This window comes from Cottoperca gobio, chromosome 13 (assembly GCF_900634415.1).
Source record: "Cottoperca gobio chromosome 13, fCotGob3.1, whole genome shotgun sequence".
In the NCBI taxonomy this organism is placed as follows: Eukaryota; Metazoa; Chordata; class Actinopteri; order Perciformes; family Bovichtidae; genus Cottoperca; species Cottoperca gobio.
The window spans coordinates 25,434,007-25,458,632 of NC_041367.1; the positions used below are offsets into that span (position 1 = coordinate 25,434,007).

The 24,626-nt window shown below is 41.0% G+C and overlaps 1 protein-coding gene across 1 annotated transcript; it reads right to left on the bottom strand.

The window, feature by feature from the left end:
• Nucleotides 1-5,147: 5,147 nt before the first annotated feature.
• On the bottom strand, nt 5,148-23,464 carry kcnj13 (potassium inwardly rectifying channel subfamily J member 13). Its single transcript, XM_029447194.1, has 3 exons — nt 23,219-23,464; nt 17,126-17,682; nt 5,148-5,764 (listed from the first exon to the last, which is right to left on the bottom strand). Exons 2-3 carry the CDS (start codon nt 17,640-17,642, stop codon nt 5,181-5,183), a joined length of 1,101 nt encoding a protein of 366 aa, XP_029303054.1. The 5' UTR covers nt 17,643-17,682; nt 23,219-23,464; the 3' UTR covers nt 5,148-5,180.
• Nucleotides 23,465-24,626: the final 1,162 nt, after the last annotated feature.

The window sequence follows — 24,626 nt, forward strand, 5'->3', positions numbered from 1 at the left end:
TTCCCCTACTGTTTGTTTGCTCATGTTACGGTAAATCAAGCCTTTACTTTTATTTCAGATACAATATCAAAGATCCATAAAGCCCTCAAACCTTTAGACACTAGATCCCGATAACTTGTAGCCTTATTTCTTTTGACTACCAGTTGATTTTATCTTTAGAATTTCTCCCTGGACACAAACCAAATTTCCTTTATATGGAAATCTGCTTCTGTTCTTCCCTTGTTGAGAGGAGGTGAACTTACTGTCTTACTGCATTGTCTTTCCTGTTTAAGGTTCTTGAATCATGAGTGAACTAGTTCTTATTTATTAACAATCTTATCTGATTTTCAGGTTTAAGCAAAAAACAGCCCAACTACAGCAGCCTTAAAAGTTGTACATTTTTTATTGAATCTTTAGACAACAAGCAACTTTGTTCAGCCCTTTTTATTGTCTTATCTAAGGCTTCTGATACTGTGGATCATGTGATATCAAAGCAAAGACTCATCAGTGTACAGTAGGACTGTCAGAACAAATAGTTTGTTTTGTTCTGTTCTTGAAATGCTTCCTTTCTTCCCTACATTCTACAAAAAGTATGTTAAGTAATTGTCTGTATTCCTACTAACTAACTCACTGTGCCTAAAGTCTGTACTGAACTGGGAAAAGGGCATTTAAGTATGCTGCTCCCACAGCTTGGAATCAGTTGCAAAACCACCTAAATCTTTGAGAGAAGGTATTATTGAACACATGTAATACATCTAGAGATCTTAATTATTATACAAAATGATGCAGGCATATTTGGCTGCAGTTTTTTTTTATGTTGAAGAATGTCTGTATCTTATAATTCCGTAATGTGTTCTTTGTTTGTTTTTCTGTCTGCAACCATGTTATTTGTGCTGCTGCCTGTTTTGGCCAGGACACTCTTGAAAAATAGATTTTTAATCCACAAGTCATTTATTCCTCCTTAAATAAAGGTTAAATATATAAATACAACATTTATCAGGCTCAGTCTGATGATCCTGATATATGTGTGTTCTGAATATTCCACTAATTGTTCAGCTTTGATCACTGTAGAGTTTCAGCTTAGGTTTATTTGCTGGAGAATCTCAGTGGGGAGAGTGTATTAAAAGCATTCCACAAATGTGAGAACATAAAAGTTGGTAAAAGTTAACTGTAAGCCTCACAAATGATAGTAAATCTTAAGTCAGTTAGGTCTAGGTTAGGTCAGCTCACCTAAAGACAATAATCAAATGGATGTTACTGACACGTTTAAAGAAGATTTCAGTCATAGATGTCAGATGTATAGTACAGCATTACACCAGCAGGGAGAAGCACATATCCTCCATGCAGTCCTGTGTCTGTAGACACCATGGTGTAGGAGTTCATGGAGTTCATGGAGTCCAGAAGCTAAAGGAAATAAGATTCACCTCCAAGCTTGTTTAGAAAATATTTATTTCATGGAATGTACACTGTACAAAGGCATTGAAGCATGTGAGATACATTGAGATCTCATCCTTTTACAATCACATTTTGTGGAACATTTCCTCTCTTATGTCTGAAGTTGCTACATGATTTCTTTTAACCATATAGATAACACAGTGATTCTCTTCATATTAACAGCCTTTAAAGGGAAATACTCCAAATACAAACACACATTTATTACAACACTGCTTCCTAACCTCCTAATTTACTTTTCTAAATTTAGAGATATTTATTATTGTACAAAATGAACATAGTACATTGATTTTTGCTTTGCATAATGATTTAGGTAATGATTCAAAAATTAATCAACAAATCAATCAGCAGTAGATATGATTATATCAGTCACTACAGAGCCATATGTAATTTCATGCAGGTTAGTCTAATGTTACATAGCTCACTTTATAATATGGATGTCTTTGTTCCAAAAGGCTTCCAATGAAGAATCTTAGCAGCTTAACATTGACAGTGGAATTTAAATTAGACCTACTGCTGCCAGTCCACAAATATCAGTAGAATCATTGATCAGCAACATGAATGCCTGTTACAGAGATGACGGAGGAGTCATTGCATTCTGTTCCTTCCTTATTGGCAGTTAATCTTTCAACATTTTCAATATATCTGTCATACCTAACAATTCCATGTTCAGTTTTACAGGGCTGGCGTTGATGCTTGTCAACTTAAGAAGGTCTTCTGTGCTAAAAATAATTATCTTAAGTGAAAAGTATTCATTTCAGTATCATAAAAAACATTAAAACTCCACCTGTGTAATGTAGTGTTGAAATACACCTATTTTATTATCAAATGCCATGAAATCAGCAACAGGTTTAAGGACCATAACAATGTTTAACCCATTCACTACAACTCACACATACTTTTCATTTCTGATGGGCACCTTCACCATTTTTGTCCACACTGAACAAGGTGGAACTGAAACGTTCAGATAATCAAAGTGCATATCAACGCTTTCACTCATGCACATGCAACTGGATATGATGATAGTATGTGTGACAGTATGTATGACAGAAGTCAGGGAGAGCTCAGTCGCTATGTCCAGATGGTGGACATTAGAATTCAGCCATTGTCATTGTGAGCATGTTAGCATGCTGATGTTAGCATTTAGCTCCAAGCATTACTGTGCAGACGGGGCCACAAGCATAGCTATAGACTCAGTGTTGTCTTGTCTTTCAAGCAGCCACTGGATTCTATTTGTTTCAGTATGCTATGAAAATTTGTACTGTATTACCACACAGTACCATAGTTGTTGACTACAATGAAAGGGGACATGATGAAACTGATTCAAGTGTCTATAAAATTATTTTGACAGTGTGGTGAAATGAACTGAAAGAAAGGGCTGTCTGGTACGTTGAAAAACATTCAACAATATAAAACACTGGTATTGTGTATTGTGTTATGGCCCTTTAAAGGTGCAATATGTAATGCCTAGCCACACGCTCCAAAGAAATTGGGGGCAGAATTTCCCCTCTACTACTGAGTCCGTGGGCTACAATACTCAATACAGTGACTATCATAACAGCTGTCAATCATGATATCAACACACATCAACGTGATAAACCTACTTAAAAAACCTTATTTTACGTGTAATCTTTTAGTTTGAAGGGCGTGGGACATGTTCTGCAGCCAGCCACCAGGGGGCGATCAAGATGTTTTTGCTTTACCTTTGGGGAGCTGTCACGTAATCCATCTTTATATACAGTCACCCAAAGTCTTCTTGCTAAACACTGCACCACCTCAGGATGCATTCAAGTGTCACGTAATTTGCTGCTTATGGAAGTTAGAAAATTGAAAAGTTTATCACTACCTCCAACTGTCTGGTGCCAATCCTGTTATTTCCATTCATCATTCCTTCTATCATTGTTGTTCTACCCTATTCTGCTGCATTACCTGATGTGCCAGCACGTATTCAATTTGAATGTAGTACATCTGAATTTGTTGGTCAGAATTTGAAAATGTACACACTGCATAACTTTGAATTTCATCCATATTCTTAACCTATATGTGATGTTTGGAAAATTCATTGTTTGTGATTGATCAAACTACATTTGAATAAATTCAGGTATACAAATTTCAAGTATAAAATGTGACAGCATAATGCTTTCTGAGACACCACACCCAGGGACTGTAAAGAGCATATACAAATCTCTCTCTCTCTCTCTATCCTCCTGCACCCTATTTTTTTCATATATGTTTACACTGTGTGTATCATTTTGCCGTTTGGATTGTCTATAATGTAATTTTATGTTATGTTAGTTATTATTCTGTACACATTATATTGCATGTCTGTTGTCCCTCCGTAGTTGCTCTTCCTGAGGTTTCTTCCAATTTTTCAAAGGATCAAAGGAATGAGGGTGTTCCTGCTGTACAGATTGTAAAACCCCTGCCGCAAATTTGTGATTTGTGATATTGGGCTATATAAATAAAATGTACTTGACTTTACCAACTCCTGATGGAAATATGTGCCCCCTAATGCTCCTCTATGTTCATCAGCTAGTCTCCAGCTGTGTCCGTCTGCTGTTTGCTGCTGAGCAGGTAGTGTACAGTGGGATTTTAGAGCATATTTTGCTGCAAACAGCTGCCTGCTGCTGCTGGAAGCCAGGTTGATGAGAGTGAATAGATTATGCCAAACACCAAATGTGACCAATGAGTTGGTAATATATCTCTGTGGGTTCATCCCTGTGAAAGCCAACTTTTATATTACACATAGGCATTTGATTCAGTGTTAGTAATACAAATGTATTACTGGAACTGGAACTGGAACTGAATTTGAAATTGATTGTGCCACCACAAATATAGCTTGATCATACTCAATCCATTCACAAAACCTTACATGAAAAGTAAGAATAATGAAATGTAATTCAGTTTTTATTAAATAAAAAAAGAAAAACTGCAGTTTATTACAATTTGGGTTTTATTTTTGTTGCTTTTACCATCATCTATCAGGTATGATAACATTGCACTCAGTATAGTACCTGCTCAGATCTTAGAATGCAGGGACATTGCTAAAATGAGGTCAAACACGACAAAAAACATGAGCAGTCAGATGATCAGCCCAATATCCATAATGTGGCTAATAGTCCCTCATTATACAGGAAAACCGTGAGTGAAAACAACTACAGTAAGTACAACTGTTCAAAGCTGAAGGAGGATGTAGGTCTGTAAACTGTGATAGATATTTACAACAGGCAGTCATTTTACCATTCAGATAATAAATAACAGGTTTATTTCCAACCTCTCTGATCGTCTGACTGCTCATGTTTCTTGCCCTGTTGGATATATTTTTAGCAATGTAGCCAAGTTCTGAGATCTCAGCTATTAACTTGAAGAGTAAGTTATCATAACTGATAGAACCGATGACCAGAGCAACAACACATATCCTAACTTGTAATAAACAGTATTCGTTCGCACTCTATGCCCAGAAGTGCTGCCCCCTACTGACCAGGAATTCAAACCAACACAACTGGATGTATAATGGGTGGGAAACCAGTGGGGGATAATATTTTGGTTGTTGCAGTAAGAAACTAAGGCAGTCCGAAGCAGCACCCATGTCTGATATACATTTTGATTTAAAATGTTTAGACATAAATTCAGATTTACCAAATTAAATCAAGTACCTCCTAACAAAAATGATCTACCCCATTGTTCCCCTCCCAAGTTACCCCTCATTGACTCCCCTCTGTCCCTATTGGACCTCCCCCTCAGCATTCTTACTCCATTACTGGCATCCTGTCGCTGCCATCACCGTTGATTTGCACAACACAGTCCTTGTTCAAAGGCTCCTTTGAGTGGGCCGTGTCAAAGTGCTGGGTGCTCACCATGTATCTCCCCCGAGCATCCAGCCCCAAGGCGGGGACAAAGCGACGGTCAAACTGGATTTCTTGGCGCAGGTAGGAGGTCCTCTTCTGGCAGGAGTCACCAGTTCCCTCCTGCAAGGCGGACAGAAAGACCACCAACTCAAAATGGTTGGAGGTGCCCTCACACAGGGCGGGGTAGAGGGGGCTTTGGCGGTCCAGGGGGTGGTAAAAGGTGAGTGGGAAGATGAAGAAGGGGCAGGGCTGCTGGCCTAGATGATCCAAGTGGAAATCCAGAGAGGTCTGGTGCAGGGCCTGACCTTCATGCTCCTCATAGAGCACAGCACTCACTTTTACGTCCATCAGAGGTCGCTGCAGCAGGTTGGTGGCTCGTAACATGAGGCACGTCTGGCCCTGGTGGTGGCCCACCACCACCTGGGGGCTGAACTGGATAGCTCCTGCCCGCTTCTGGGGACGTGCAATCTTGGCTACAAATGCACCTGAAGGTTAAGACAATATAACATAATGAGATGTTTAGACCTTGTTACTATAAAAAGTAGTAATCAGCAGCAGAGGTAATGCAACTGATCATATGATTTGTTTTTGAATTTGATTTGTTGTCTTCCTTGTGCCACCCATATGTGTTAGGGTAAAAATGTGATTCACTAATGGGGTTATCTTGCGCAGGTAGGTTGTAGGCATAAAGGGGTCAGTATCCTTCAAACAAAGTGGTTTTCATACCTTCTAACCCAAACAAACGACAATTCATTGCTCAAATATCACTATGATGGCAGGCTTTCCATCCAGCCTTCCAGTGTGGCCATTTAGCACAACTATTAACACTTTTGCCTTTATATTTTTTGTTTGTCTCAAGCCTACTGAAACCTTACAGGACTATACAAATTTGATGTTGTCCAGTAAGTCCGAAAGTGTTAAATATGCATCAATAATTTTTGGGGATTCTGGAACTTACCCAGTGTGAAAATGGGTAGAGCTTTAAGTGCTTTACATACCAGACATTCCTCCTTTCATTACTGTCTATGTAAACTGCAAGATCACATTTCTCTCTGTATTGATATCAATGGAGATGTTGTACTTTGCAATGCACATATAAATTATGTTTGAAAAAAACAGCTGAGGAAAATAGAAGTGCAACTGGTGCTACTGTAGTCATCTTTTTCATTGCCACTCGTTTTGAGTGTTATCAGGCTATTATATTGTCGTAATCAGTTGTTTTCACTACCACTTAAATGCTTCAGTTGGGGAAAACTAATCCCACTAGTAGGCCAGAAGGTGTATATTCCTGTTAATTTGCTTACGTAAGCTACGTCAGTTAAAAAAACCTCAACGTTGACTTTTGGTTTTACACGGGACACAAACTTCGAGCTTATGGTGAATGTCCTGTGTTTTTTTGCCCCATCCATCCATCCATCATCCCCTCCCACCTACCTTAAGTGGACTTTATTGGTCCTAAATTACGTCACCAGACTTCCTCCTTTACTCCCATTATAAATACTACGGCTGCTAGAGGTCACCGCCTTGTTGTATTCGTATCATTGAGCAACTATGTGAATAGATGATAATCATATTTTGAACCTACTCATAGGTGGCAGGCCCCTTCTAACCCATATCTAGGACACTGATAATGACTGATAACGGCCATTTAATGGGCTGATATCATTCGAAGCGGGTAATTACATTACATTCAAATTACTTTTGTGAAACAAATTGAAGCAATTTGGGGGATGCTGCTCTAAAAATATTTTTTGGACTTTTCCAACATGGTTGATGCCGCATTTTCCAAACTTTCATATTCAAACTCTAAAGACTGTGTATGCTCCTTCTGTGTTAGTTACCATAGGTATTAAAGGGCCTACGAAATGATAAAAATGAATTTCTACTGATGATAGTAAATGCTATTTGTGGTGTAAAATGATGTGTTATTTATGATACAATGATCGCAGTATTTAATAAATCATGATTTAGTATGTCGACCACCGATGTTTACATTGCCGCTACCGGAAACACCCGACGCCGTGTTCTGACGTCACAAGTAGAAAACAGTCCACCAGTATACACAGACAGCATGGCAGAAGCGGCAGACAGCACGGCAGATGTGGCGATGTCGGACTCTGGCTCGGATATTTCCACAGAATCGAGTGACAGTGAGTCGTCAATAGACTTGTTGCACCTTCAAGAAGAGGAATTTATTCAATTTATTATTTATTAAGAGGATGCCGGTATCGTAGATTTAGAGCGGGCGAGCTTAACATATAACATATATATATATATATATATATTCAAAATGGAGACACAGACGGGAGCGAACATGGTGATGGTGACGGTGATCCTGGATTTGGCGGAGATCCTGTGCGGCAACAGAACACAGACAGGTATATACATTTGACTATAGTTCATAGAACTTCTCAATATATAGTAAATACATCATAATAAAACATAACATTATTTTCGATCGTAAATAGATTGCAAGCTATCAAGTCGATAGCTTGGTTTCCTTGAATTGTTATGAACCCGACTAGTTGTCCGCAAATTGCTCGATCCCTAAATATTAAATTATTTCTCTACTTGGACACATCGACGTTTGTAAAGCTTGATAACTTGATTATTTCTCGAAGTTTCTGCGGTTGAGGTTCTATCGTTGTGTCTGATGTCAAACGTCATTTATTAGGAGGCTGTATATAAAGCATTAGCTATTAGCTAACAAACAGACCGGAGGTATAGTCTATAGTCTGACTATATAGTGAGACGGTCTATATATATATATATATATATATATATAGACGGTCACTATAGCCTATAGTAGCCGGAACACTTACCAGAGGTTCATGGAAGTGACGATGTCGTAACTTTACGAGACTTAAGTGAAACGGGTAACAGGTTGCTACTAGATAGATCCGACCTCCGTACGACCATAACAGGCTTATGAGCTGCTTACGAGCCTGTCGTGAAACACAGGCATATAAATAGTATGAAATTAAGATGACGTTAATGTTGGCCTTTTTTCTTGATATTGCATATTGTGTACATGTCCTTACCACTCTTTCTTTGTACAATTAGGTGTACATGTGAAAACTGTACAATTATGGAAGCAATTGAAGAGCTGCTGCCAAGAAAAGGATGTCATAGAGGAACTCAATGAATATGAGGGACATGGTGCAAACATAACCTGCATAACAGATCACCCAGGATTCAAATCAAAGTGTCTGGATGTTTGGGTGTTGCAGACAGCCTACCAAAGGTATTCAAAGAGGGACAGAAACAAGCAGGTGATCAGCCATGTAATGAGTAAGTTACTTGTGTGCACAAATGTGTAGAGCTCAGAAACTTTGATGTATTAATGGGGAGTCGAATGGTCACAGTTACAGAATACATAGATAAATAAGCAAATAAGGTTGAAGTGATTACCATTGACATGTATTATCTTGTATGTTACAGAATGTATCACTATGTGGCATACCGCCGCTGAGATTTTGCTTAGGAATACTAGGTAAGAACCACAGCATGCCATCATGTGCCATTCAAAAGATCTGTGCTGTGTTTCCATCTGACAACTACACGTTGTTCAAGTATCCAGCACTTTATTAGAGTCATTAACAAAACACAATGTCAGTTCAGTGATTGAATCTACTTCTATACAGCACAACAGCATCGCTCTTGTTTGGTTCTTCCACGGACTGCTGAGTGGATCTGGGACTTCGAAAGGTTCCTCATCAATATTGTCTTGGCACAAAGCATTGAGTCTCGGTCAAGAGTTCAGTAACATACTCTGCAAAAAAGATGTTTTATAATCAAGCATTATACATAATATGTATGTATGTGTGTGTGTATATTGTAATAGCAATTTAAATGTATACTGTTTAATTATGCACAAGTTCCCTATGTTAAACAAGCCAACTGCCATTTCAATACAAGACACAGACACATCCTGATTAGACTGATTAACTAACAAGAGACAGAATAGTGAGTGTCACCCAATATTCTGTTTACATAATAAACATAATATTACCTTAAAAGCATCAAAGGGCAGTTTGGCCGGTCCCCTGTGGTTTTTCACCACCTTGTCTCCAAACCAAATTGTATAAAATGCCTATGTGTTTTCTTCCAACCTGTGCCCTCCTACAGATTACACCAGTGCTCTGTAGGAGTGGTGCCTTTGAAATCTCAAATAAATGCAGAAAGACAACTCTGTCTCTATCACCATTTATTTGACTTTATATACATCTCTCCAGAGTAAAGCAGGAAAACTTCCACAACAAAAAAAAAAATATATATATATATATATATATATATATATATATATATATATATATATATTTATATATATATATATATATATATATATATATATATATATATATATATATATATTATGATGCTGACCTTTGGAACAACCAACTTGGATTGGAATTTGCAGTCCAGCTGACCTGACACGTGGTTGCGCCTGCATGGACTTGTGGTGTGTCCCAAACCAGCTTGAAATTGTATTGCACGTTTATACATGTCTGCGTAAGGAAAATATCTAATAACATTCATAATAAAAGATGTGGTTGAATTGATTGAGAGAGCAATAATATCAAATTAAACAAATATATGAATTATGTACATGCATGTGGTAATTGTATTTTTAACACGTCATGTGCAGGTCTACTGGTACTACAACTGTAATGTACAGATGACGTACAGTCTGTGTACTTACTGGTGTACACACAGCTTCATCCCCAGTGTGGATGTCCAATAGATGGTCGCTGATCATACAGGTACCCTCAGTTCTGTCAGTGGCTTCATTCACCAATGTTTCAATACCTATGTAATAATAGGGTGATAGTTAAAAGTTAAATAGGCTCACGCTTTTACTCAAACTACAGAATAAAATGGGGAAGCCTGTTATAAACATTGAATCTATACTAATTAAGTGTAATTAGATAAAGTTATTAATACTACAAACAATAACACACATATATTGGCTTGGGCCTGATGTAGATAGATAGATAGATAAATAGATAGATAGATAGATAGATAGATAGATAGATAGATAGATAGATACTTTATTCATCCCGAGGGAAATTTACATTTGTATGTAAACTCGTTACATACAGTAGGCCTAGACCGATTATGGCTTTGTGCTTGAAACAATAAATACAGTAAACAAGTAGCACGGCTTACCTTTGCTCTCTCCCTTTTGTCGAATGCATTTCGTCGTCTCTTTGGTGGAGGACTCTGCACCGGCGGACGTGTTTGAATCGGTGTGCTGGCTTGTGCTGGCTGGGGTCTCGGCAGTATTGTAAGCACAGCATCTGCATTCAGTTTTGAATTAGTTTTTTATCTCATTTCCTTGGTGATCATAGTTTGTTCGAAACCCGATCTCTCAAAGTGCTGCCCAAAAATCGTCGGTTTCATCGACGCACTTGTCTTGTCCATAAATGCAACATTTTATCCTCTTTTGGCCACAGAAAGCTAGATTTGGAGACGGCCACACATCCCCATACAACACATCGCTTCACAATTATCCTTGACGATCGATTGCTGTCCGTTCTTTCTCGTAATAATTGACAGCAGTCTTTGCTGGACGCTTCAACGCAGACGAACACTGGCGGCGGCTGTATTCTACTTGTGATGTCATCGCCCGAACATTGCCGAAGTGGATGCTCTCGGCGCAGCGATCGATTTTTGTTAGCAGAAGTCCTTTTTATGCTGTTATGATCGTGATTTATTACGAATACATCAATATTAAAAATATATATATGGCACATTTCACAATAGATATGCAACCTCTATCATATACCAAGCCGAATAACGCTGACGAAATATCATTTCGTAGGCCCTTTAAACATGCTTCACCCGACATAAATAGTTGTTTTTAAAAAACATTTCTAAATTTTACGGCCTCTCTGGTACCGTACATTGGCCCAATTTCTTGCACACATTAAAAAGGGCCTGTGTGGTTCCATTCACAGCCCACATGGAATCTGTGTTTTTTCAGTGTACAGTATATGAATGTCCATGTAATAGATCATAATCAAAGGGGGGGGGGGGGGGGTGCTGTCGGAGTTCTGTGCGAAGGGGGGTGGGAAGGATGTGAATGTGCAAAGAAAAAAAAATAGTACTGTGGAGGTACTGCAGGGGGGTTGCAAAATTATTTGTAGATAAAGCAAAAAAAATGTTTTTATAAAATAAATTATTTTTATAAATCTTTGAAGCAGGGGGTCCCTGATCCATGCTACACCAGTATGGGGGTCCTTGGCCTGAAAAACGTTGAAGACCCCTGCTCTAAGCTATTTAGACTAGGAAGTTGAGGTTGGGGACTTATAACCAAACAACCTGTTGTCCAACCAGTTTCAGTGTATCTTATACTCGACAAACAACTCCAGTTCCGCCTGGCTTGGTGTGGAACAGACATTATGCAAGGACTGTCCCAGTCAGCATATTGTTTCATAGATAAATCAGTCCAAATCCTCACCTGCATTAAATTTAGCTCCATAAACACTACTCTCAGTGCTTGGTGGAAAGCAAATCACATACTCAACCTCACACTATCTCCTTCTTCTCTCACCCCTATCTGGCATAACTCTATGTTTGAAATTAATAAGTCCATCCATCCATCCATTGTCTACCGCTTATCCAGGATCGGGTCGCGGGGGCAGCAGCTCCAGTAAGGAACCCCAATCTTCCCTTCTCCGGGCCACATCCTCCAGCTCCGACTGGGGGATCCTGAGGCGCTCCCAGGCCAGTGAGGAGATATAATCTCTCCACCAAGTCCTGGGTCTTCCCCTGGGTCTCCTCCCAGCTGGACGTGCCTGGAACACCTCCCTAGGGAGGCGCCCAGGTGGCATCCTTACTAGATGCCCGAACCACCTCAATTGGCTCCTTTCAACGTAAAGGAGCAGCGGCTCAACTCCGAGTCTCTCACGGATGGCTAAGTTTCTCACCCTATCTCTAAGGGAGACGCCAACCACCCGTCTGAGAAAACCCATTTCGGCCGCTTGTACCCGTGATCTCATTCTTTCGGTCATGAGCCAGCCTTCATGACCATAGGTGAGGGTAGGAACGAAGATCGACCGGTATATTGAAAGCTTTGCCTTCTGGCTCAGCTCTCTTTTTGTCACAACGGTGCGGTAAAGTGACTGTAATACCGCCCCCGCTGTTCCGATTCTCCGACCAATCTCTCGCTCCATCGTCCCCTCACTCGCGAACGAGACCCCGAGGTACTTGAACTCCTTCACTTGGGGTAATAGCTCATTCCCTACCGGCTGAACCCTCCTTTCCAGTACCTTGGAGTAGACTTTACCAGGGAGGCTGAGAAGTGTGATACCCCTGTAGTTGGCACACACTCTCTGGTCCCCCTTTTTAAATAGGGGAACCACCACCCCGGTCTGCCAACCCCTGGGCACTGTCCCATACTTCCATGCAATGTTGACGAGGCGTGTCAACCAAGACAGCCCCTCAACACCCAAAGCCTTCAGCATTTCTGGACGGATCTCATCAACCCCTGCGGCTTTGCCACTGTGGAGTTGTTTGACTACCTCAGTGACTTCCATCAGGGAAATTGACGATGATTAGTCGGATTCAGGAGTTCCTCAAAGTGCTCCTTCCACCGGCCGATAACCTCCTCAGTCGAAGTCAGCAGGGTCCCACCCTTGCTGTACACAGCTTGGATGGTTCCTCGCTTCCCCCTCCTGAGGTGCCAGATGGTTTTCCAGAAGCTAGCTTCTCCGAACTTCTCCCACACCCGCTGCTTTGCCTCTGACCCTTCTAGTCCTTCGGTACCCTGCAACTGTTTCCGGAGTCCTCCCAGATAACATAACCCGGAAGGACTCCTTCTTCAGTCGGACGGCTTCCCTGACCACCGGGTCCACCACGGTGTTCGAGGGTTACCGCCCCTTGAGGCACCTAAGACCTTGAGACCACAGCTCATCACCGCAGCTTCAGCAATAGAGGTTTTGAACATCGCCCACTCAGGTTCAATGCCCCCAACCTCCACAGGGATGTCTGAAAAGCTCCACCGGAGGTGTGAGTTAAAGATCCCCAGGACAGGGGCTTCCTCCAGATGTTCCCAGTTCACCTGCACTACCCGTTTGGGTTTACCAGGTCTGTCCAGAGTCTTCCCCCACCCCTTGATCCAACTCACCACCAGATGGTGATCATTTGACAGCTCCTCCCCTCTCTTCAGCCGAGTGTCCAAAACATGCGGCCTCAGGTCAGATGATACGATTACAAAATCGATCATTGACCTTTGGCCTAGGGTGCTATGGTACCACGTGCACTTATGAGCATCCTTATGTTCGAACATGGTGTTTGTTATGGCCATTCCATGACTAGCACAGAAGTCCAACAACAAACGACCGTTCGGGTTTAGATCAGGGAGGCCCTTCCTCCCAATCACGCCTCTCCAGGTGTCTCCATCGTTCCCCACGTGTGCGTTGAAGTCTCCCAGCAAGACTACGGAGTCCCCTACTGGAGCCCCCTGCAGGGCTCCATTCAGGCTCTCCAAGAAGGCCGAATACTCCGAACTGCGGTTTGGGGCATAGGCACAAACAACAGTCAGAGTTTTCCCCTCCATAACCCGAAGGCGTAGGGAGGCGACCCTCTCAATCACCGGGGTAAACTCCAACGTAGCGGCGCTCAGCCGGGGGCTAGTAAGTATCCCCACCCCGGCCCGATGCCTCACACCTTGGGCAACTCCGGAGAAGAATAGAGTTCAACCCCTATCCAGGAGTACGGTTCCAGAGCCAAGACTGTGCGTAGAGGTAAGCCCCACCAGATCCAACTGGTAGCGATCCACCTCCCGCACTAGTTCAGGCTCCTTCCCCCACAGAGAGGTGATGTTCCACGTCCCCAGAGCCAGCCTCTGCTGCCCGGGTCTGGTCCGTCGAGGTCCCTGACCACCACTGCCACCCGTGTGACAGCGCACCCGAACCCAGCGGTTTTTCCCATGAGTGGTGGGCCCACAGGATGGATGGATGGGAGGCACCACGTAGCTTCTTCGGGCTGTGCCTGACCAGGCTCCATGGCAAACCCGGCCACCAGGCGCTCGCTGTCGGGCCCTCCCTCTGGGCCTGGCTCCAGACGGGGGCCCCGGGCTTCCTCCGGGCAGGGTCTCTCCTTTCCTTTCCCTTTTTTTCATGAAGTCGTTTTTGAACCATTCTTAGTCTGGCCCCTCGCCTGAGACCAATTTGCCTTGGGAGACCCTACCAGGAGCACTAGGCTCCAGACAACACAGCTGTCAAGTTTATAGGGACACACAAACCTCTCCACCACGATAAGGGGATGGTTCCCAGAGAGGCGAAATTAATAAGTAACCCATCAAAGGAGTAGCCAGCCTGGGGCACCTTTTCAGTGGCAACTCTCAGCTAACTTTGACCTTCTTAAACAAACAACTAACTCCACCACTGTCACTACCAGAACATACTGTTGAAAGAGATCATAAGAAAGCAAATCGATACTCATACATTCCACAACTTCGCTCCTTCGCTTACTTGTACAACAAAATATTTTTTGCAATACAAGGTCTTACACAGAGCAAATATCAACACTCACAACATGTACCATAGTGGCTTCCCTTCCATCTCCCTGCTAACAATCCTTTAAAATATCCAAACTTTCATCTTGATAGCATTAACTGTGGCCAAGAAAGCCACACTACACAACTGGAAAGACACAACCAAATGATCGATCGACCATTGGCTCAATCTATTAACAAACCTGGAAAAGCTCACAGCAACCCTAAAGGACATTCTAAACCCATTACATAACGCCTGGTCCCCTTTTCTGTAATGTATCCCGAGCTGATACCTCTCTACACTGCCTCAATCACATAATAAAGAAATACCCCACTGTCCATCATGACCGGTACATTCTTTTTTTTGTATGTCTTCTTGTCTGTATTGTTGTTTTGTAGATAGTTTTGTGTTGTAAATGCTTCTGTGGTAAAAAAAAAAAAGAAAAAAAAAGAAATGGTATGTCCTGCATTCAAAACTGCAACAAGTACAGAGGTAAATATTTAAAATACCAAAGACATTATTAGATTGCTAATTTGGATCAGAGCATGTGAGTGGAGAATTTTGGATGGAGTGCAGAACCAGTGGAGTGGAGAACCAGACCCTCCACCAGCAGTGTGGTGAAGGTGTCGGCTCCTGGCAGAGCAGTGAGACAAAGCTCTACTCCTGGTCGGAGGAAGGCCTGATTGCAGGTCGGAGGCAGCAGCAAAGAGTTTCTGGTGAACCTAAATGATTTCTTCTGATTTTGTATGAATCGGTGCCAGGCTTCCTCTATCTGGACGCCCCAGTAGTTCACCTGATAGAGCAGGCGACCCATGAACAAAGACTGAGTCCTCAGCAGCGGCCCGGGTACAAATCTGGCCCAATGCTGATTCATTCCTTCTCCTGTCTATCTCATCCAAAAATACAAAAAAAACAACCAAGAACTATCTTCTAGCTGATGGTCTCGTTTTCTTATAGGTTATATATCAGCTTTTTTCTTTTCTTTGAGCGAGCGGTGAGAGATTTTAGTGGAGCGGGGTGAAATCTCATTAGAACTGCCTGGAGCGGCTTAAAAAGGGGGAGTGGAGGGAAGTAACACCTATGAAGCGAGGAGCAGAAACTCTCACCACTCCACTACCATGCTCTGATTCTGATACATCAGTGTGTAAGAAACATTTCATTGTTTTAGATGCAGTGCTAGTTTATCTTCATAAAACCAAAGGCCGTTTTGTCACGTGGTTTCCAACCTGGGGGTCACCAGATAAATCTGAGGGGTTGTGAGATTGATCAATTGCTACACAAATATTTGCTTTGGAGGGGAAATGTTCACAACTCACAAACATAAAATGTGACAAAGGGCCCCAACTACATATTGCTTTTTTGTAAGCAGTCACAAGCCAAAACCATTAGAAACTACTGGTTTAATCTTTACAATGTGTTGTGTTTTATAATCTTATCATACATTTTCTTTGTTGTAAAATCTTGATCTGTGAAGTAACTAGTAACTCCACCTATCAGATACATGTAAAGCAGTAAAAACTACAATATCTTCCTCTGAAATGTTGTAAAGTACAAATATTAAGTAATAGATAATGGACATACTCAAGTAAAGTACCTTAGAATTGTACTAAAGTGAAGTACTTAAGTAAATCTACTTAGTTATTTGCCACCACTTTTCTGATGACACATTATCAGATAATTGCACAGTTCTGATACAGCGTCCTAACTACCAAGGCTGTCATTGATGTCATTATGGGACTGGTTATGTCACATCAGAGAGGTTTCATAATGGTTTGGAAAAAGGTTTGATCTGCCACACTGTTTAAAAGCAGGGCTGTAGACTTGTAGACAAATGCAACATAAGTTATTTTGTAATAACTTATGTTGCATTTGATCCTTCAGTATGAATGCAATACCAAGGGTCGCCCAGTAGATGTCACATTTTGTCTGCATCAAAAGCTTTGAAACAATGAAGTATTTTCAGATTCACAGTGGTTACTTTGGTAAACTTTCATTTCTACCTTCACAAGTAAATGTTACAATTTAAGGCTACAAACAACCCATAGTGCAACATTCTCTTAATGCAATAGGCCCACACTGTAACACAAGGACAGGTCTAACATGGATTTCTGTTTCCTCCTTAAAAAGTGTTTCACCATGTTTTCCCCATGATATCGCCAGGTGTTTAGGAGGTAACTGGTTGGGATGAAGGTAAGGAAGGTTTGGTTCAGATCACAGAAGATGACTAGCTAGATGATTAGCTTTAGTTTTGCTCCCAATGTATGCATTAAACTTACAATTGAAACTGTGACTTCAGAGTTCATGTTTGTGGAGAAAAAGCTTTTAGTAATAGGAGAGTTGTACCTGTGATGAATGCTTCCAGCATGAGCCCCAGCAGCATCTGCACAGCCAGCAGTGCTATGGCACTTGGACAGTCCCCACTAGGGAACATGGTGCCATAGCCAATAGTCAGCTGTGTCTCCAGGGAGAAAGAAAAGGCAGCGGTAAAGCTGGTTATGTGCTTCACACAAACCACATGCCCCTGTGGGGGGGCATCATGATCTTGCACAGCCAGGTCTCCGTTGAGGTGGGCCAGCAAGTACCACAGGCAGGCAAACAGCAGCCAGTGGGCCAGGAAGGAGGCGCAGAAGGCCAGCAGGACCCATCTCCAGCGCAGACCCACCAACAGTCCCCACAGGTCCTGCAGGGCCAGCACCCAGGCTCTTCTCAAGGCCTCGCGCCACGAGCCTGAAGAGCACTGAGGTGGACGAAGGGCACAGTGTCCGTCTTTGGTGACGAGGCGTTGGCGAGGTGGAGAGGACAAGAGAGGAGAGGAGGAAGCCTTGCCACCCAGAACGCTGCTATTTGATTTGGTTGTCATGGTTGCAGGTGGATCTCAAGCAGGGTAAGTCAGGATGATCCTGAAATTAAATGATAAAAGACAACAAGGGATATTTCATAAGACTGTATCAATCAATATCTTTTTTTGTTATCTTAATTTCGATTTCAATGTTAGTAACATAACATGAAACACTGTTAAACAATGTTCCACAGACGGCTTTACATTTTTACATTTTTACTTTCTTTCCTTTTCTGCATTCTACCATTTAGACAGTCAAGTACAACATAACTGGAGTCCATCTTTGTAGGAAAATCCATCTTCATTTGCAGTTTTCCTGTACTGTATTCCGTTGTAAACATGTTTTGGTCTCTGAGTTCATTGAATTTTTGCTTTTCTCCAATTTTAGTTATCATTTTTCTATAAATCAGTAGAAGTATGTCTAATATATATATTTGGTCTCTTACTTTTTGAATTTGCTCTAAAAGTAGAAACACCGTAGGATCCATTGGGATGGCAATCATCATCATTATTTCAATCTCTTCTTTTTATATTTTGCCAAAATCCCTGCAGTACTGGGCAGTCCCAGAAGATATGTGAGTGATCTCCAGTCATCCCACATTTCCAACAGAAAGCTGATGCTGTACCTTTGTCAAGCATTGAATCTATCAATGGAGTCCTGAAAAATCAAATTTTTATATTCCAGTCAAATTCCAGATTGCTGTAACATCTTTGTGGCTACTCGTGCATATATCCTCCCAAATACAGTTCTCAATAATTATATCTAATTCTAACTCTCATTTTCCTTTTCACATAAAGAGTATTTTCTGCCATGTCAATTGCTCACAATCTGAGCCTTTTGCTGCCCACCGTCTGAGTCCACTATCTCACACCAATGGGATGTTGCCAGCAACTGTGATGGCTCAAAGAGAGTCCTCCCCCCAGTCCCTCTCTATCCCCTGGGCGGAGCTATATTCTATCTGGACCCATAATGTCTCTTGGTTGTTATTAATTCATTGTATCACAGCATTGCGTTGGGTTTGTATCTGTCAATATCAATATCAGTTTGATCTCTGTGCTTCCAGTCCAGGGGTAGATCTGTGATAGCCAAGCTTAGAACAAAGACTGAGAGCAGGGGGAAAACTTGCCCATGTTAAATGTGAAACTTCAAACAAAACCAAAGCTGTCTGAATGACATGTTGTACCTTGCTCGCTAGATATCTCAGAGTTAAAGAGCTTTAGAGCTCCAACCTGGCAATGAGGACAAGACTGTTCAGAGGTCAAGAGTAACTGCACTCAACTGCTCACGAAATAACTCAAATGTTGCCTGCTAATATAATGTTGACTTGGTTTTACGTTTCTGTCACTGCCCTTTTTAGGGTAACTATTGGATGGATTGGGATTCATGTTGTATCCTCAGGATACATTGAAACAACTTTGGTGACTTTTCATCTAGAGCAGGGGTCTTCAACGTTTTTCAGGCCAAGGACCCCCAAACTGATGGAGAGATGGAGCAGGGACACTCTACTATATATATATTGTATACAATTGTGTTTTAAACTGGGCCTAGTGCCATGTATAAACATAGCTACCCAGTTATTGTGCATTCAATACTAAGTTATTTAATGAATACTGAATGTGAGCATTGCTGACTGAAAGATAACGTTGTTAGCACGCTGACATTAGCATTTTGCTCCAAACACCACTATACTTAAGCTTTGCACTTGAACTAGAATGGCTGTATTCTCTAAGTCTTGTTTCTTTTATTGGCCACTTAAGTCCTGAATCTAATTTATAGCAAATGCACCAACTGTGGAAAAATCAATATGAAAGAATGAGCAGATTATCTATTAGGACTATTGCCACACAATGGGCTGTGCACAAGACCAACAAGTCTAATGTCAAATCGAAGTCATAAACTTTAAGATAACAACTCCATTTTAAACATTACCAACAGTAGTCATACATTTACCAAAATAATAGATAGCTGTCTGTTTGTATTCACCAGTAGAGTCTCTGTATGTGATAATCAGAGTTATCATCTGTTGTCACTGCTTGCTGGTCTGCATTACAAGCACACCTTTTCCTCCTGCTCGCCCAATGTGATTAGTTGTTGTCAGTTTTATTCAAGGTATAATTGTTGTCGATGAAACTTCCATTCATTGCTTGATAACTTTGTTACATTATTATAAGTAAAAAGGGCATTGGTGTTCAAGTTAAGTTGAGTTAAAGTCTTCATCAGATTATTGACTTGAGTCTGAGTCAAAGTCGTGTGACTTGAGTCCATACCTCTGCATTCTTGATCCTAAAACAATATACCTGTCTGATCTTAGTGACAAATTGGCCATTCATGAAGTGGCACCAAAAGGACCAATCGACTTCACCTCTCACTCACAAGACTTTGACTCTTTTTTAAATTTTTGATGGATCAAGGTTAGCAGTAGCTAATATCTAGCAAGGCTAAACAAACCATATTTTCATTTGAGTCCTATGAAGTCAAAATATGTAACTGTTCCTTTAAATCCAAAGGTTAAGCTGTATGTACCGAAACACCATGTATCTAACTTAAACAGGACTTATGTGTGTAGAGCACCAGATGTATGTGAAGGCAGTCGTGACAGGCAGACAGCCAGAGTCCTGTACTCGTCAGAGTTTCTATTTCTATGTCAATATTGTTGCCAGGAGATTAGAGCAGGTCCCAGCTGGGAATCTGTCTGAGGAACACAGCAACATGCAGAGTAGGAATGCGTCTTTCATCTGCAGGGAGCTTTAAACTTACTGCACTGCATGGCTCTCCACTCATCTTGTTCCTCAATTACAATATACATTCACTATCGCTTTACGCATGCATTTATTATGCACTTGCAACTTCTTCTGATGCATTTGCTGTGAACTTTGCACAGCTTTGAAATACAAAAGCAAAGTATAGAGACATTTATAGTCCAAAAGAAACCATGAATCCAAGAAAAGTGATGTTAAAATTTAAGAAAGTTGATAACACCTTAGATTAGCATCATTAGGAAAGTACTTAAACTATGAAAAACATTAAATATATTCAAATACTGGATAGTTTTCTAACCAGTTCAAACTTTAAAAACACAAATGAGTCTTCATTGACTAAATTTTTTAAAAATCTTTAGTCAGTTCAGTAGTTCATCAGACATCAGACAACTTTCTGTGTTCAACTGTGAAACAAACAGCGACCAACAGAAGACTTCTCTTGGACATAAGCTGAGAAGAAGGGTAATAAGGAGTGTGTCGGCTGAGTGTGTACTTGATTTTGGTAAGAAGTTTGTCTCTGTGCCGAGGCTGGGGGAAACAGTCAGCAAGGTCGTCACATGAGAGCCATGTGCCGGCTGAGACTTCACTGTACTGGACCTCAGTGTGTCAAATATGTCTCTGTGTTCATGTACTTATGCTCTAATGGCCAGTGTGGTCACTGACTGATCCAGACTCTTTATGCAGTGCAATGCTTCCTTTGTTTATGAGACGAAAATATAAATCTTAAACTAATGTCTCTGTGCTAAGTAACAGCTGGAGTCTGGACAAGTTACATTCTGAATCTATTTCTTGAGTAAAGTTTCAGTTTTTTACCCAGCACTTCTGTTGAGCATCTCCAGCTATAGCGTGGGTTGCCAGTTACAGTCGGTTTTGATTGGTTCTCTGTTGAGGCTCGATGCTACCAAAACAAGCCTTTAGGAAGCCACACACATTCACTGTGACCGCCTGTTGTTCAACAAGCGATAGTTAGAATGAAGCAAATTATTTACAACATGTTAATCAGTGAGCTTCAGAGGTGTTGGTAGGTGTATTCCCCCCCGCTGCTTCAAGTCTCAATGCTAAGCTAGGCTTGCCTTGTCCTGCCTCCAGTTCTGTATTGAACACACAATACCCATCTTCACATCTTGCTCTCTGAAATATTGTTTCTTCTTTGTTTTTTAACAGGGTCCTTTGTTAGTTCTGAAAATGCAATTCAACAATGAAAATATAAACTTGGAGGGTATTCATTCATTCTAATCATTCTTTCAGTTGCATTAATGTCACAAACAGTTGAAAGTGCAATATTGTCTCCTGAGAACTATGTTTAAATATCACTGAATGGATTTTCTGAATACGTCCTGGATGAAACATAATTGCTTCCCGGATCATGTTCACTGGCAAGAACTTTGTGTTTTATTTGTGTTTGTGAGGTGGCAGGGTTGAATGGAGTATAAAGCTCAGGACTTGAAGACAGGTGCTCGTGTTCAGTGTCACACGTGTGTCCGTTTAGGCTACAAAAACATTCTGCTGAGGCAAAGATGGTAGTTTTGGTGAAAAAGTAAACACGTATTTTGCCTTAAGTCACTTATTATAACCTTTTTCTGACCAAAGCCACCTTCTATTCATAACCTAACCCAATGCAGAAGGTTTTAGCAAAAGAAAAGTTATATATCAAATATAACGTAAAACCTAAACAAAAGATGAATGCAAATGTGCAGATATGTGCATCAAAAATGTTTGCTTACTCATTTAACGAAGTTTGGGGGGCATTATGTTCACTTCAAAAATGAATTTGCAAATTAGTAGTATATAAACATTTTCGGAGTCAGGGTAGTGATAAGAACACAGATCCGCAGTGTGTGTGTGATGCTTATTATTTAAGCTTGAACCTTTAAAAGCAGACACTATCGCACACCGTTCATACTTCCCAGCTGTATGTATCTTATCCTAGATGAAGTCTATGTAAATGCAGCGTGTGAAGCGTGTGTCTGTCTGAGTTATTTTCCAACTCATATTATGAACTTTTAAGTTTAAAAATGATTTCAATTAAAAGTACTGAAGTATAAGTTGGTCATGGGATGCTTAGGGGGAATGTTCCTTTACTGTGTCTTTGTTTACTTTCACATATGCATATTTTTGATACTTGACTATGTGTAACTGTGAACGCGTCCTCATTTTTATTCAAGTACAATTTTGTGTCCATAACTTCAACTTAAAGTATAACAAAGTTATGGAAACACATTAACAGTTGTTCAAATGTATGACACTGCAAACAAATAACACTTTGTGTAACTGCTCTGAGGAGTGAGAAATCCCTGAGGCTGGAATACTTCGACATCTCCTCGTAATGATGACTACGCGTGACGGTGCCTGGTCAGCCATTTTCCTGTTTCCAAGCTATCTATGCTAACGTAGAAGTCCAGAGAGCAAGTTGGTGGAAATGTCTCTTTAACGCCTACTCGGAGGGGTGCAGAGGGGTTTATGTAACATTCACTTTGCAGCTGTTCACTTCTTCTATTCCCCGTTAACGCCACATTATCACACAACATAAATGAAATAGAAAAACTATTCTGTTTGATCATGTGTTATTGTAGTGACAGAAATAAACATGTTTGCTGCCTGGAACCTGGATTATCCAGAACCACCTCTGGGGTGTAGAAATGTTTTTTAGCTGATAAAAAAAAGTAGTTAGGAAACCATTTATTTTAAATGACCAAAATCTATAACGTGAAGATAAATAATGTCATCTGACAAATCAATGGTTTAGTTACTTAGATCATAAACACTGATCAGATCTCATTCTACTGGTATCAGTGCCTCAGCTCTGCCAAGCATCACACTCTAGAGTTTGTACTCACCTAGAGCTGCAGTCGGGGCTAAACAGGGGCCCTCTGACCTTTTCACCTAGGAGCTGGTCTGAGGTCTGCCAAGTGGGCAAAGGGGCCAAGGCAGTTGGAAAGTGTATCACTAGTTCCTTGGAGGATGGGGTTAAAATCCCAGAGTAATCCCGAGCAGAAACTGATAGTGTCACCCCAGAGAGGTTTTCTTGGTGTGGGAGCCAGACTGAGCGCGGCGCTCTCTGCTCCTCCGATCTGCAGCTTCCAGCTCCGGGGCGAGGATGATTCAATTGGTCACATTACCCTGCATGGAGCCTATTAGTGTTCCCGGAAGACAGACGACAGAGGGAGGGGGGAAAGAACAACACCTTGTCACAGTTCATTCAAAGAGCTGCTTGTTGCTGGTTGGAGTCCTGTAGCTGCTGCAGCTGCACACAATTGAGTTTGCTGATAAGGTGGTGCATCTGTGTGTGTGAAGGTGTGTGCATGTATTTGTCTTCATCCACATGTTTTGTCCATCTTCTCTTTTTTTTTATTCATGTATTTTCTAAAGTTACCTGTCATACCTTTTGTTCAGAGAATCATCATTTGGTGTCTTTGGAAATGTTTGACATCTCCACTGAAATTTGAAAGCAGTACTGGTTTTAAGTTTCACACCAGCATCATTCATTAAAAACTAACATGTTACTCCATCACTGTGTGACCTCAGAATAGTTAACGTATTAACCAAAGTGTTGCAGAGAGCTTCTTCGCTGGTGACAAAAGGATAGTAGAGCCACATGACCAGAGGTTAAAAGTCAGCGCTGGGTTTTGACCTTTGAGCAGCAGGACAGTTGGTCGGTCTGTCATTCTGTCCAACACTTTGTTTTCAAGCAGGTCAAGCATGACATGAAATCCAAAGAGGACCTATTGATAGTTCCCAAAGGATGTTTCTTTAAGAACTTTTTTGCTTTCTTATTGGAGTTTCCATCATCGTTCCTATTGGTAATAATACAAATGGGTCATATGGTTGTGTTTTTCATGCTTTATCCTAAGTTCATTCAAGTTATGGGCTTTTGTACCCCAGGTTAGGTAGAATTAATTGACAAATTAAAATGAACAGTACATATTTTGCTCATACTGGTCACTGTAAACATCCATGACAGAAGTTGTCCACACATGCATTTTCAATTTGTGTTTGTGACGTTCTCCATTCAAAAATAAATGCATTATCAATAGAACAACAGCAACTCTTCTTCTTTTTGAAAACAGCCAAACTCACAATTCACTTTTCCTCATTTACATATTTATTTTTTAACAGTATTTATGCTATGCTGACAGATGTCAGTTAATTTTTTGGTTTATGGTTAATCAGCTACAGTATACTGACTTAAACATGTGAATATAATTGAGTGATCTTACAGAGGGTTCGGTGTTTTCTTTACACACA

Bases quoted from the DNA above. Each gene is read 5' to 3' on its own strand.
- kcnj13 (XM_029447194.1), bottom strand. From the start codon at position 17,642: ATGACAACCAAATCAAATAGCAGCGTTCTGGGTGGCAAGGCTTCCTCC. The intron at 5,765-17,125 runs GTACAACTCTCC...CTTAACCTTCAG, and splicing joins GCTGGAAGCATTCATCACAG to GTGCATTTGTAGCCAAGATT.